Source organism: Misgurnus anguillicaudatus, chromosome 23 (genome assembly GCF_027580225.2).
Source record: "Misgurnus anguillicaudatus chromosome 23, ASM2758022v2, whole genome shotgun sequence".
In the NCBI taxonomy this organism is placed as follows: Eukaryota; Metazoa; Chordata; class Actinopteri; order Cypriniformes; family Cobitidae; genus Misgurnus; species Misgurnus anguillicaudatus.
This window is the reverse complement of record NC_073359.2, coordinates 34,710,574-34,724,393: the sequence shown is the minus strand read 5'-3', so window position 1 is coordinate 34,724,393 and position 13,820 is coordinate 34,710,574. Positions and strand designations below refer to the sequence as shown.

The following is a 13,820-nucleotide window of genomic DNA, read 5'->3' as shown; positions in this document are numbered from 1 at the left end:
CTGGGAAAATATTTTATGGATTGATGAAACAAAAGTTGCATTTTTTGGGAAAAATGTTATGGCGCAAAATGGGCACATCTTACCAACATCAAAGCATCATCCCAACAGTGAAGTATGGTGGAGGGAACATCATGATTTGGGCTTGCTTTGCTGCCTCATGGCCTGGACCACTTGCCATCATCGAGGGTAAAATGAATTATTAAGTTAAAAAAATCCTACAGGATAATGTCAGGGTGGCTGTCCACCAGTTGAAGCTCAGTAGAAGTTGGTTGATGCAACAAGACAATGACCTTAAGCATTGTAGTAAATCCACTACAGACTGGTTAAGAAAAACAAAATGCGCCATTTGTAGTGGCGGAGGCAAAGTCCAGACCTTAACCTGTGGAATGACCTCAAGAGAGCGGTTCACACCAGACATCCTACAAATGTGTCTGAGTTAAAGCGGTTTTGTAAAGGGGAATGAGCAAAAATAGCTTCTGAACGATGTGCAGGTGTGATTCAGAACTACTGAAAGCGCTTGCTTGAAGTATTTGCTGCCAAATGAGGCTCAACAAGCTGTTAAATCCAAGTTTTCACTTACATTTTCCTCCAGCACTATGAATGTTTAAAGGGGGTTCTCAAAAAAGACACAAGAAACTAGAATTATCTGTGTGTTGTCACCTTATGCGCATTGTGTTTGTCTATTGTTGTGACCTAGATGAGGATCAGATCACATTTTATGGCAAATCACAGTAGAAAACCAGTTTATTCCTAGGGGTTCACATACTTTTTCTTGCCACTGTATAGGCAAATTATTAGCCTACTGGTGGATGGCACCACCATATGCCTATAATTAATCTTTTATGTAATAAATCAATATTTATTGCTTTAAAAAGGAAGTCCAACAATACATCCAAGCTGCCCTCTCTCTCTCACTTCAAAAGTGAAACTAAAGCTGAGCTTTCTCTTTTATTTATCTTGTCTATATATTTATGTCATGTTTTTTTATTTCTTTCCAGTATTCAGGCCATGTACATTTGCACTTTGTTGTATTTATTTTGATACTCTGCCATTGAAAAAGCTTTAAGATCACTCTCATAGTACTTTAATGTCATCATAAAGTTGAACACACCCATTCAACCTAAAGGAATCTTGATGATCTGGTTCAGGTGAGTTTTTGTGAAGTTCTGCAGAACTCAAGAGGAAAGTAAATCCCCCCGGTCAGACCTGATAATCTAATGAACGAACACAACTAATGAGATCTGTTTCTAACCTCCACTAAATATCTTCATTAAATCTGTTCTTATTGAAATCAACAGCAGGATGAAGAAGACTTTCACAATCATTATTTTATTTCTCGTGTGTGGTGAGTGTTTAGTTTTATCATTAATGCTTTCACTTTCACATTTTAAACAGTAAGCATTTACTAATCTTATATATTCAAGACGACGTACAAGTGACATTCAGATTTGTATAGCATATACCTGTAGCATCTTTTAATAAGAAAATAAAGAAATCACAACTTGTTAATGTTATACTTGGCATTATTGTGTAATCCAGTCTGTGGAAAGTATTTTTTATTTACTCTTTTCTAGATACAGTACACTGTAAAAATGCAGTTAAAACAACTTTGTTTTACAAGTCAATTCAACTTATTATTTTATGTTTTGCCTTAAAAAAAGTTGACATAACTTATAAAATCAAGTTGAAATTGTTAAACGCAATTTTTTTAGGATAAAGTAAATATATATGTACAGTGCTTTAAGTGGCCCAAAAGAAGTGCCGGTACTCTATTTTTCTTCTTTTTTTTTTGCTGACTGGACTTCTATATTGAAGGGGTTTTATATTCAGCAGTCAACAGACGACCTTGTAAAAAATAATAAATCCTTATATAAGTTTGTGGATTTGCTTGAGCTAGAAATAGCTATTGAACATACATAAAATGTGCGAAAGGTAGTTATATAAGTAAAATTTTCAGCATGGTCAAATGCTAGAACTAGTTGTTCAGATAGAAAGAGCTTAAAACAGAAACTTTAAAATGACACCAAGACCATGTCTATGGGTTCAAGAATAACAAAATACTGGCAATTTAAAACTAGAAAGTCGTCACTTTATTTTTTCCCATTGTTTTCCATTTTGCGGGTGGTAAAACTACTGTGCGCGTCGTTCAATTTCATTGAAATTTCGTTGGGCAGTGTCCCAAACCAAAAAGGGCACTAAGGGGGATGGTAATATTAGTATGGTTTTAATAAAGTATTATAAATATGATGTGTTATATTACTAGCATCAACTTAGACAAGTGATTATAATGGGAAATATAATAACAAGAATTAAAGTGTGACAAAAAATATTCAATATGATTTACCTGCTGGCTTGATGGATCTTTGAATCCATGTTTGCAATGTTGAACTGCCTTTAGAAGCAGCCTCCCTTTCCGTTCTCTGTTTTTATTTTGTGAAGGCATTTGTGTTTTTTGTATTTTTTGCCTACAAAGTGTGCCAACAACAGCAAATTTAGTGTTTATATTAAAAGATCTGATCGGGAACATTAAATCCATTAGACAAGCGATAATAGTAAGAATGTGGATATTTTGTTGTTGTTTGCTAAGTTGTTAGCACTTTTACATTTTACAAATACATAAACAAACTTCCAAATGAGTAATTCTGCGCTTTAACAGCTGATATAATGTAATAAATCTACCTGTTAATGCAACGAACTTCAGAAACTGTCGTCCAGGCAGAGAGTGCACACAGAGATGCTGCGGAGCGGGCGGGAAAACACGAAGTGGATTAGCGGAATCAGTGGATCTTTAGCGATCTTTAGGATCTTTTTATGGATCACAACCTTTGCGTGCGAAATTACGGAGGATAAAATACGGGAGATTTAAGGGAAAATACTAATACGGGAGGACGGCGGAAAAGAAGGGTAAAATACGGGATACTTGACGGGTATGATGCACACCTCTCTACACCACGTTGAGGCTGACTGACAGGCGACGCATGCGCTTTTAACTTGTAAACTCAAGGGTGTATGGGTAATGTAGTCTCTGCTCTCGGTGGGATGAATTAGGAAGTGTACATTGTGAAGAGCGCTCTGAAAAGCGGTGGCGCAGCCAACGGATTAAAACCTCTGTTTTAAACAGATGTGCAAATGAGCGTTCCGGTACGCAAAAAAGCACGTTCTGGGCTCAGGGAGAGGTGGTGGTACGCTCAAGAGCTATTTTTAGAAGTGGCGGTACTGAGTACCGGCGCGTTCCGGCCCACTTAAAGCACTGTATATGTATATATATATATATTGATTTGACAAAAATGCTGCACATTTTTTAGTGTATAACTTACTGTAGAAGATAAAGACTGAAAATGTTTCATGTTCATTTAACTTTGAACAAACTGTTGCCAGTAAATAGCATAAATGTAAAATCTATAGTAAGTGACTGGCAGCTAGTTGCCAGTAATACTGTAATTTCTACAGAAATTTTTTACAGTGTAAATTAAGAATATGTGACCCGTGCTGTATAAATTAGTCGGAATGCCCTTGGTAAAATGTTTTACTACAGGGAAAAGTAAAAATGTTGGTTAAAAATGTTTTTTTTAGTTTTATTAAAATGAGTACATAAGCCCAATTGCCCAGAGGTCCCCAACCACCGAGTCGTGGATTATTTCCCACCGTCGCAAGAATGTCCTGGAAAAAATCATATAATAGCTAACTAATAGTTTAATTTGGTGTTTTGCTCTTTAATAGACGACTTCAGATAACATTGATCATTTCCACTCTTGTACCAGGTCTCTCTCTCTCTCTCTCTCTCTCTACCAGTGTATTAGTGATCACATGGATTGACGTCATTGGAGTTTGAGCATACTTCTAAAACATAATTTATCGCAAAATCATTTGCAAATGTACCTCGCAAAACATACATGTCAATACTATAACCTATAGAGTAGTATTACATCCTTTATATATCTGAAGAGTCTTTAGTTTAATCAGATTAATAAAAGAAAGATTAGCTTTACCAAATCTTTCCGATAACGTACGAAAAAATGAAGAAGAAGGAGTTACTACCACGGGAGGAGCGAGTACGAGTCATGCAGCACTATACAACACTGTTTAACTTATGATTCACTACATGTTCATGTCATTTATATAATATGCACACGCCTATTTCCAACATAAGACAGAAGTCTTACTTACCGCGTGCAACTCGTCATGACCCGGTTGGGAAAATCCAGCGCATCAAACACACACGCAAAACTCAGCTGCTACCCCGGATAATAAACTATATCCATTGTTTCCATGAGGCTGGATCTCTTCTCCTTACATCCAAAAACACACTCATCTTCTTTTTGAGTTTTGAAATTAAACAAAGCTGAGTGGCGTGATAAGATGTTTGCAAGTTCTAGCGTCTCCCGCTGATTGACGGGTGGGCGGGGTTTTCCGGGGGAAGTGCCCATATAAAGAAGAGATGCGTATAGAAAACTCCCTGAAACGTCAGTTGGACATGTAATCGAAAAAAAACTTTCCGAAACTTGTACGAACCCTGGCGAAGTGCATTCGGCACAGAAATACTCTGTAACACGTCCAACTGCTGTTTTGACACTTTGCCTACGTTTAGCATGAGGAAACAACTCTATAACCGTGTTAATAAGTCAGAATGCTTGAAATACCATTGAATCCCCCCTTTAAAAGCATATGTAAGCCGGTGTTACAAATGAAGCTGCTTCTCCGCATCCTCCCGGTCGACAGAGGGAGCCATCACCTGAATTCTAGTCATGTCTGTTATAAACTACATTTCCCATAGGGCCATGTATCTGGGTCTGATTACACTGCCACCTGAATCTCATTCATAGACTCTTTTTAAGCTCTCACCAAACGCATCCTGATGCGAAGTCTTGATTTGCCACGGTGATCATTTCTGAGGGTTTTCTTGAATTATTATTACGGATCTGTGTTTTGACTTTGGACTGTTATTATCGTTTTGGATTGTTTGCCGCCTGCCCTTGAACTCTGCCTGTCTATTGATTTCACGATTGTTATCTGCCTGTCTCGACCATTGCCTGTTCCTGTTTACTCTTCTGATTTGCCCCTTGCATTCTGTGTGCTATCGCCCACTTACTGTTGTGTCGGTTATCTTAATAAAAGCTGCAAATGGATCCCATGTCTGAGGACTCATCATTACAGCCGGAGTCTACAACAGTTTTTAATTATGTCAAAGCGTATGGTGGAGCCTCATGCTGCGTTTACACCAGCCATGTAAAGTCAATGCAAAGATGTGATTACACGCGGATTATTATCCTGCGGCGCGGTACACGCGGTAAGTGTGGCGCGAATGGCACAAAAGGCATTACCGTGGGAAACGAGCAAGTTGAAAAATCTGAACTTAGGTGGATTTCTGCGCCGCGTTAACCAATCAGGACTTTGCTGTAGTAGTGACGTGATTACAGGAAGCGAGCAGGCCCTTTATGCAGCTCCATATCCCACAATGCAACACGATTGTGACGTTACTTGAGCAACTCGCGCTTTGCACAGTTCAAATGATGGAGGGGGCGGTCTCCACTTTCCATGTGATCAAACACTTAGGGCGATCCATTTGAACCTACTTCAAGTGTTTCAGGAGTAGTGGACACTCGTACAACGTAAGCAATGATGTACATACGAGTAAACGAGACTGAGGGAAGTTAGCGTGGGAAGGTCATAAAAAAAAACTTGAATGCAGGGTAGAATTTCACGCGTGAATGAAGCGAGTGAACTCAAATGTTCAAGCGTCCAACTATGAATATGTAAATGATGATGTGGCGGGTGTGCATTTTTTTTAATAATTGAACAGTGTGCATTTAGCAAAAAATAATGCATGGCACATTTCTCAACAAATCAGAATAAAACATTCAACAGTCCAATGGTATAATACAGTGGTTTTCAATTCCAGTCCTCGGCCCCCCCTCCCAGAATATTTTTGATGTCTCCATATATAAAAACACCTGATTCAGTTTATCAGCTCGTTAGTGTGTTAATTAAGGAGACTGATGAGTGAAATCAGGTGTTTCATATAAGGAGACATCTAAAACATTCTGGGAGGGGGGGGGGCGAGGACTGGAATTGGGAACCACTGGTATAATAGATTATAACCAATCTAAGTTAAACAATGGAAAGTTAGAGATTGTTTAGGATAAGTTAAGTGAACAGGTGGTACCTTAAAGATTCTGGTGGACTCAGACAAGTCTGATTTTGTTAGATCTGTATGTTTAATCTCTGTATTATTCTCTATATTTCAGCAGGTGTGTTTGGTGATGATGTGAAGTCAGTGAAAGTGATGGCTGGTGATTCAGTTACTCTAAATACTGATCTTACTGACATTCATGAGGATGATGTGATCTGGTGGAGGTTTGGAGAAGGCGAATCTAAAAGTCTTTTAGCTGAAATTGTTAAACATAAGATCTGGTATGCAAGTGGAAGATTCAGAGACAAATTGCAGATATCGGACAGTAAGAGCGGAGATCTCACCATCATGAACATGAAGATCAAATACTCTGGACTCTATGAAGCAGAGATCAACATTGCCAATGGAGCATCAACATCATACAAGAGATTTAATGTTACTATCAGTGGTGAGTGTAAATATGTTTTGTCAGGATGTTTCCTTTACAAATAAATTTTAATATAAGTTGTATTTCTCTTTCTCTGAAACTGTTTCTTGTAGCGTCTCCTGTTACTAATGCTGAATCAAGTGATGGGGTGTCTTTTACAGTGATGGAGGGTGAATCTGTTACTTTACGCTGTAATGCTCAAACACAAAGAGATGCTTTCATTCTGTGGAGGTTTGGAGATGAAAGGGCTCTCATAGCTGAATTTGATATGGAGGACAGAAAAACTTCAGTATATGATGGCACTGATGGAAGTTTCAAAGACAGATTGAAGCTGAATGATCAAACTGGAGATCTCACCATCACTGACAGCAAATCTAAACACAGTGGACTTTATCAGCTAAAGGTCAGCAGCAACAAACAGACCTTATACAAGACATTCAGTGTTACTGTCAAGGGTAAGTATCTCAAATCTCTCATAGTAAAGATGATTAATCAACTCTGTTTAAATAATACAGATCATATCATGAAGAATGAAATCATCATTTAACTGTTCCTTTGAGCGTTTAAAATAAGAGCAGCTAATAACTAAAACTGAAATATCTTATACTTTTCTGCAACTTATAGCATATGTTTATATTAAATATAATGTTGATTGTCTCTTTTTATTATTACAGAAGCAGGTTTATCTTCAGGTGTTATAGCAGGATTATGTATTTTCTTCCTCCTGGTTATTGCTGCTGTTATTGCTGCTGGCTGGTTTTTGTATCGTCGCAGGGTCTCTGAACTCCAATGTAAGTTTAATTTTCAGATAACACAGCAATAAGAAACAAATATATATTTTTACATTAGAGTGAGACTGTCCTAAAAAAATAAAAACCTCATAGTTCCCTTTCAGTCGGTCACTACGATGTCACGTTGTGACCGACGAACTGGGAACTCACTTATAGAGAATATACTTCGATTAACTACTAAAACGCCAATGAACTTGGCAAGCATGTATTTGCATAATGCCGGCGCCGCCCCGCAAGGTGCGTGTATAAGCCACAGGTGCAAAATACTAAATTAACTTTTTCGCTTTGAAAGCCGGCAGTATCTTCTACTGAAAAGCTACTACTCTGCTCTTCTGGGAATGATTGCTGAAGTTGGTTGGACAAGCAGTACCACAGCTAACGCTCGCAGTTTCCACTGCTCTTCTTTATTGTTTTGAGTTCCAGTGTGTGCGTTGCCTCTCCCTTTGCGCATCATCAACTGAGTGTCTATAAGAGTGTTTTCCCTAAAAGAGTGATACAGAGAGCTTTGTGTCTTGTTAAAGACAGCCACTTTCTCGTATTTCCGGAGAACAGCGTCCTTTTCAGGATGGCTTTTCATCCGTGCAAGCTTCGATGCGGGAAGTGCATGGGTCCAAGGACGGTCACGAGCGCTCTCTCTTGTGTTTGGGCATCGAGCATGCGGAGGCAGCATTTGTGGGGGTTTTTTGTTCTCACTGCGAGAGCATGACCCTCTTGGATTTGTGGAGACGGCTGTCATTTCTACGGGAATGGCACCCGCACCCTGAGAGTGCTGAAAGCCGCCACGCAGCGGTTGCGAAGCTCTCGAAGGACGATCTCCGCATCACTGTCCTGAACCGGTCGAGGGATTCGTCTTCTGGCTCGCAGCCTCCTCATCCTCAGCCGGTTGAGGTCCCCATGGAGGCTGCAGAGTCGTGTTCTACGATTTCTGCCAAATCTGTGGGGCTTCCTCTGGACCCACCACTTCAGCAGCATCAGAGGGTGCGCCCCTCCCTCTGAAGCGGACTTGGACATCCTTCCTCTCTCTGGTCAGGTTGCGGCGCCCAAGTTTGGCCCTGAGATGGCGGCCATGCTCACTCGAGCAGCGGAGGCGGTAGGGCTGGAGTGGGTTAACCCCCCTCCTCCTGGACTGTCCCATCTGGATGACTGGTACTTCGTAGCTGCCCAGGCCTCACAGCCCACAACCCCCATGCCTTTCTTCCACGAGGTGCACAAAGAGCTGAACATGGAGATTGCCGTTCTCAAGCCGTTTCAGCCTTCCCCCCTCACCTCCCTCACCGAAGGAGCTGCTAAGGGTTACGTCGGGAATGGGATCCCTTTGGTGGAGCAGGGGGTTGCGATGCAACTGTGTCTGGCCACCGGTGCCTCCTGGAGAGAGCGGCCGACCCTTCCTTCGCGGGCTTGTAAGCAGTCGTTCGCTCTTACGGCAACTTCGTACCAGGCCTGCGGAGAGGCGTCATCCTCAGTATCGATTGGATGGTAGACTGTCACCCTCCACCATTAAAGTTGATATTGCTGTGATATCCGCTCATCATACCCCGATAAACGGTAGATCAGTGGGTCAGCATGACCTAGTTATTAGGTTTTTAAGAGAAGCTCGAAGGCTGAATCCTTCGCTCCCTCTCTCTATTCCTCCTTGGGACCTGTCCATGGTGCTGAAAGCCCTGCAAGCTGCCCCTTTTGAGCCGCTGCAGTCTGTGAGTCTGAAGTTTCTCACAATGAAAACTCTGACCCTGCTCGCGCTGGCTTCGCTTAAGTGGGTAGGGGACCTTAATGCATTCTCAGTCGACTTCTCTCCTCATCTGGGGGAACACTGAGCACCGGTTCGCGTGTCGGCTTGCAGCCTCCGACTGACGCTACACCGTAGTACCAGTATGGAAGGCCATCCAGTCAAAAATGCGTAAATGTTTGATTTGACTGTCCTCCGCTGCCTTAGCAACTGATGTTGCGAAACATCGGCTGCTAGCCTCTCACTAGCTGCATCCTCGCAAACCTACGTGCTCAGGCCTCCACATTGTGTCCCCTATGTGGGGTTCCTTTGTGAGTATTTTCTGTGGGGTTTAGCCCACGTGTTCCCTCCAGCAGAGCCCGCTCTGCTCCACAGTTATTACTGTTTATTATATCAACCACGGTTGATTATCTACCATTATACAACAGTTCTTTCTGGTTCTCGAATCTGATTGGCTAAGAGCCATACGATATTGTGCTGACAACAGCACTGTAACCGCTTCACCTTTCGTATTATTCCGCCACCTAGTGAATGGAGGTCCTAAGCAGGCTCATCTCTGAATGGAAAAACACAGACGCGCTGTTTGAATCACGCTCCGTGTGTCTCATTAGTTGGCTCATAAATCAGTCTGAATCCCCAATCAGAAGTATTATTCCGTCAAAGATCAGCGCTCTTGGATGTTACATTACAGTTAATGGGAGAAATGTCTTGTCACATCGTGTGGATTATTAACACTTGGAAAGAGGAATATAAACACTCGTTTTTTTTCTGGAGCTATATTTCTTATCAGAACGCGAAAACACCGTGGAACTGCAGGTAAGCACCGCAGCTTTTAAATGTGGACATTGATCATTTACTTTATCGTGACCTGACTATTAAAACATGTTATGAGATATCGCCACTGGTATATTTATAAGCAGCATGCAAAAACATATCTCTGACACTTATAAAAAACAGTTTTATATAGTACTGACAAGAACAAAGTTTAATAATAATAATCGAGTGCTCGTATCACGTTAAGAATAAATGAGAACGCAATAGTAACGTTATACAAATAGTTTTATTAACTTTTACCTCGCGCCAAAACAATAACAACACAAAAGACACTAAATATGAATTAAAAAACAAGTAATAGTTTGATCATGACACCAAATACTGCTGATTTGATCTCATTTTGACGATCATAAACAAACAAGGCCAACATGAGAGCCAGGGTATCTCTTTCAGAAATGTAGCCCAGAGAGGGCGGTGGTCAGCGGGGCGAGTGAACACTGATGTCCGCTCATGCTCTGGTTCTCATTCGTACCGAATCTCACTAAGCAAACGTTCAAACAGGCGCTATCTTTACTAATCGACTGCAGATTTAAATATAATACATATACATTCTCGACTGAACTAATCTTAAAACTACACTTTGTGACCAAGAAACGGTAATATAAAGTAACGGCTTTTCTGTCCATTGAGTTGTTATGAGCTTCAAAGCAGCCGAAAGTTTTACCTGTCATTCTGGCCGCCCTCAAATCCGTGGCGGAAGAAGTAGTTCTCAACCAAAGAGGCTTTTAAAATAACTCCGTTGTTGTTTTCTAGTTTTCTTTTTTCAAACGTGTGCCGTCGAACTGTTGTATAAAAGCAATGTCGCTCTCGGGGTCGTGTGGTGTGGCTCTATGTCATCACGGCTGTGATTGCCTGCGGCCTCGTGCCTCTGGCCTAATCACAGCCGTGATGATATAGAGCTATATCACACTCCTACTCGAGCGATATTGCTTAAATAATCCATTAACCCTGCCCAGGGGGTGGCTTCTGCAGCGTTCCTACTACGCTCAGGTAGGTCACTTCCCAGTCGCTGTCACTATTGTGGTAAAGGAACAGGTAGTGACCGGCCTTCTGCCTTAAAACCAAATTCTCCATCTCCTTAGTGGACTCGGAGGGCTTTATGCAGACACTGGATGGGTTAACTCCTGTGGCGTTTGGTAGTGATTCCAAGTTCGTCGGTTACTGTTCTGTATGTAACCCTAGTTCCTTGAAGGAAGGGAACGGAGACGTCACGTCCCGTCCCGTCACCACAGTTGCTGTTCCACTGCTGATTGTGGCCGGGCACTGATGCTCGGCTTTCTCTGCGAAAAAAGCGAATTTAGTATTTTGCACATGCGGCTTATATACGCACATGGCGGGGAGGTGCCGGCATTATGCAAACTCCTGCATGCCAATTTCATGGTGTTTAAGTAGTTAATCTAAGTAGAATGGTCTCTCTAAGCGAGTTCCCAGTTCGTCGGTCACGACGTGATGTCTCCGTTCATTTCCTTCAGGGAATGAGGGTTACATACGTAACTGAGACATTTGTTTGTAAGGGATGGAGTGCCCTCTGGTGGCCAGCAGCTTTTTACAACCTGCAGGTTACATGTCATGTTTTTCGGGCCCCCACCCGGAACATTTTAGATGTCTCCATGTATAAAACACATGGGCTGTGTTCAGCCCTGACAAAACATTGCACAACATTTTTTTAAACAGAAACAATGATGCATTGAACATCTGTTAGCTGAGAATGCCATCCATTGTGCAAGCTATCTCTTTAGTATCGCATGGTTTATTTAGATGTTGATGCTGATTGGACTGTAGTTATGACACACCCACCAAACAAGACAAAACGCACCTCAAACCCTGTTGTACATCGGGAAACATATCATCCAACCCGGAAACCGTAGCAAAATGCTGTACATCGGATTGAACTTGAATGTGCCCCTGAAACAAGAGATGGGAAGGAGGAGGGATGCTGGAAGAATTGCAACTGTACACAGAGGCCTAGAGCCTTATATACACTCTTAAAAATAATTCACAGGCCTGAATGTTTAGGCTCCTCCAGAATCTACATTTAGAACTTTACTTATCTGCTTTTTTTCATAAACAATACAGTAGATATGTTTGTTCTTCTTTGGTCAGAATAAAAATGGTTAAAAGCGCTATATAAATAAAACTGAACAGACAGGTGGAAACAATAGTTTAATTTAAAAGATGATTTCCTTAAAATGACAAATGTTAGGCCATTATTTATCAGCGTGAAAGTAAGATGCTTTGTTGTCTAAATGTCTTTTAAAATTCAGTCCTGTCAGATAACTTGGATTTATAAAACCTTGAATGTTTTCTGTTTGTCTGAGACAGATGAAATGAAGACTGTGTCAGTGATTGAGGGAAAGTCTGTCACATTGAATACTGCGATGACTGAATATGATCCCAAAGATCAAGAAATAATCTGGAGGTTTGGAGACAAACGTGCCATCATTGCTCAGAATCATAAAAAGACCAATGATGATCCATATAGTAATGATGAGAGATTTAAAAACAAACTTCATATGGATGAGACAACTGGAGATCTCACAATCAATGATTTCACAATCAGGACCTCTGGAGATTATCACATGGAGATCGCCAGAAGTACCAGAATCAACAGAACCACCACATCTAAGACATTCAGAGTTGTTGTCCATGGTGAGAAGATCAAATATTTCAAATTCTCCAAAATTCTTAAATTCTCTGATAATATTTAGGGACAGATTTACTAACATCTTGTGCCAGATCAAACCATTATTTTGGCGTTAAATAACGATGTCTGGATTTACTAAAGATGTGTGTGGATAATTAGTGCTGTAAAGGTGTGGTCTAGACCAGTGGTTTTCAAACTTTTTTACGAGGGACCCTAATTTAAAAAAATAAAGATTATGCGACCCACACTCTACCCCCCCCCCACACACACACACACACACTCTCACAGTAGCATGAAGCAGGGCGGGGCCGAACGCCGTCAGAATGGAGTGAGACAGGTGAAACGTGCACGCGCGCGTCTGTATGTACATATAACTTATCTAATGAGCAGACCCGACGCAAGACACAAATTCACGGAGGGGCATTTCATTTTTTCAGAGGGGCACAAATGAGACCAACCTCATTGCAATGCATAATATCATTGATTATGATAATGGACTAAAAATGAAGAGGAACTGACACACGCAATACAACGGAGGGGTCGTAAAGATTGGACCTAGCCTGTACCTACCAAAGCAGTCTAAAAACACGTCGCAGGGCTCTACATCAACACTTGTCCGCTTATCAGGGACAAGTAATGTTAGATTAAAACGCCAATAACACCAAAACACGAAAATGATTCTGCATCTTTTAGTCTCAATAACAACCGAAAGTGCATGTAATAACGCTAAGTTAAGCAAATAAGCACAGCAAACACAAAGTGAGTTTACACTGTGTTAACAAAGTGGGTTTAACATACTGCGGTAAAAATGTGGAGTTTTTAATAACATGATACAGTTAAGCAGCATCACATCACGGTTAAAAATTTACAGATTTCATATGACAGTTCACTAAACAAGTAATTCATATTTAGTCACTTACATTTTAGACGAAATGTTGACTGTTTTTGTTGTTTTAGCAGCGAAAATAGTTCAAAGATAACAGCAGAACCACAACGTGTCAGTCTCACGTCAAAACTCAACCAAGCGGTGGCGCGCTCACTATCGACAAACTAATCAAATACATTTAAAATATATATTTGTTAAAATCAGACCAAACACATTTTTATTTTTATTTAGGAGTTTTTATTTCCCCTTGCATCATTTCAAGGGGGAAAATGGCTGTGACCCCGGGCGCAATTTAATACAGTAAGCTGCGCAAGCACATGGGTCATGTGACACAGTGGTGGAGTAATTTTTTGTTTCGTGTATTTAAAAGATATTTTTTACA

The 13,820-nt window shown here is 40.9% G+C and overlaps 1 protein-coding gene and 1 long non-coding RNA gene across 2 annotated transcripts; both read left to right on the top strand.

Moving 5' to 3' along the window:
- Window positions 1–1,213: 1,213 nt before the first annotated feature.
- LOC141359407 (uncharacterized) lies at window positions 1,214–7,104 on the top strand. The gene is made up of 4 exons (XM_073861809.1): window positions 1,214–1,345; window positions 6,249–6,578; window positions 6,671–7,012; window positions 7,073–7,104. Exons 1-4 carry the CDS (start codon window positions 1,303–1,305, stop codon window positions 7,102–7,104), a joined length of 747 nt encoding a protein of 248 aa, XP_073717910.1. The 5' UTR covers window positions 1,214–1,302.
- Window positions 7,105–7,225: 121 nt separating this feature from the next.
- On the top strand, window positions 7,226–12,503 carry LOC141359535 (uncharacterized). Its single transcript, XR_012366027.1, has 2 exons — window positions 7,226–7,348; window positions 12,231–12,503. It is a non-coding gene; the product is annotated as an uncharacterized lncRNA (long non-coding RNA).
- The last annotated feature ends 1,317 nt before the right edge of the window (window positions 12,504–13,820 follow it).

What these genes read in the sequence shown, in the direction of transcription:
- LOC141359407 (XM_073861809.1), top strand. Translation starts at nt 1,303, where the DNA reads ATGAAGAAGACTTTCACAATCATTATTTTATTTCTCGTGTGTG. An exon ending in TATTTTATTTCTCGTGTGTG is followed by an intron (nt 1,346 to 6,248) that starts GTGAGTGTTTAG and finishes ATATTTCAGCAG; the next exon opens with GTGTGTTTGGTGATGATGTG. An exon ending in ATTTAATGTTACTATCAGTG is followed by an intron (nt 6,579 to 6,670) that starts GTGAGTGTAAAT and finishes TGTTTCTTGTAG; the next exon opens with CGTCTCCTGTTACTAATGCT.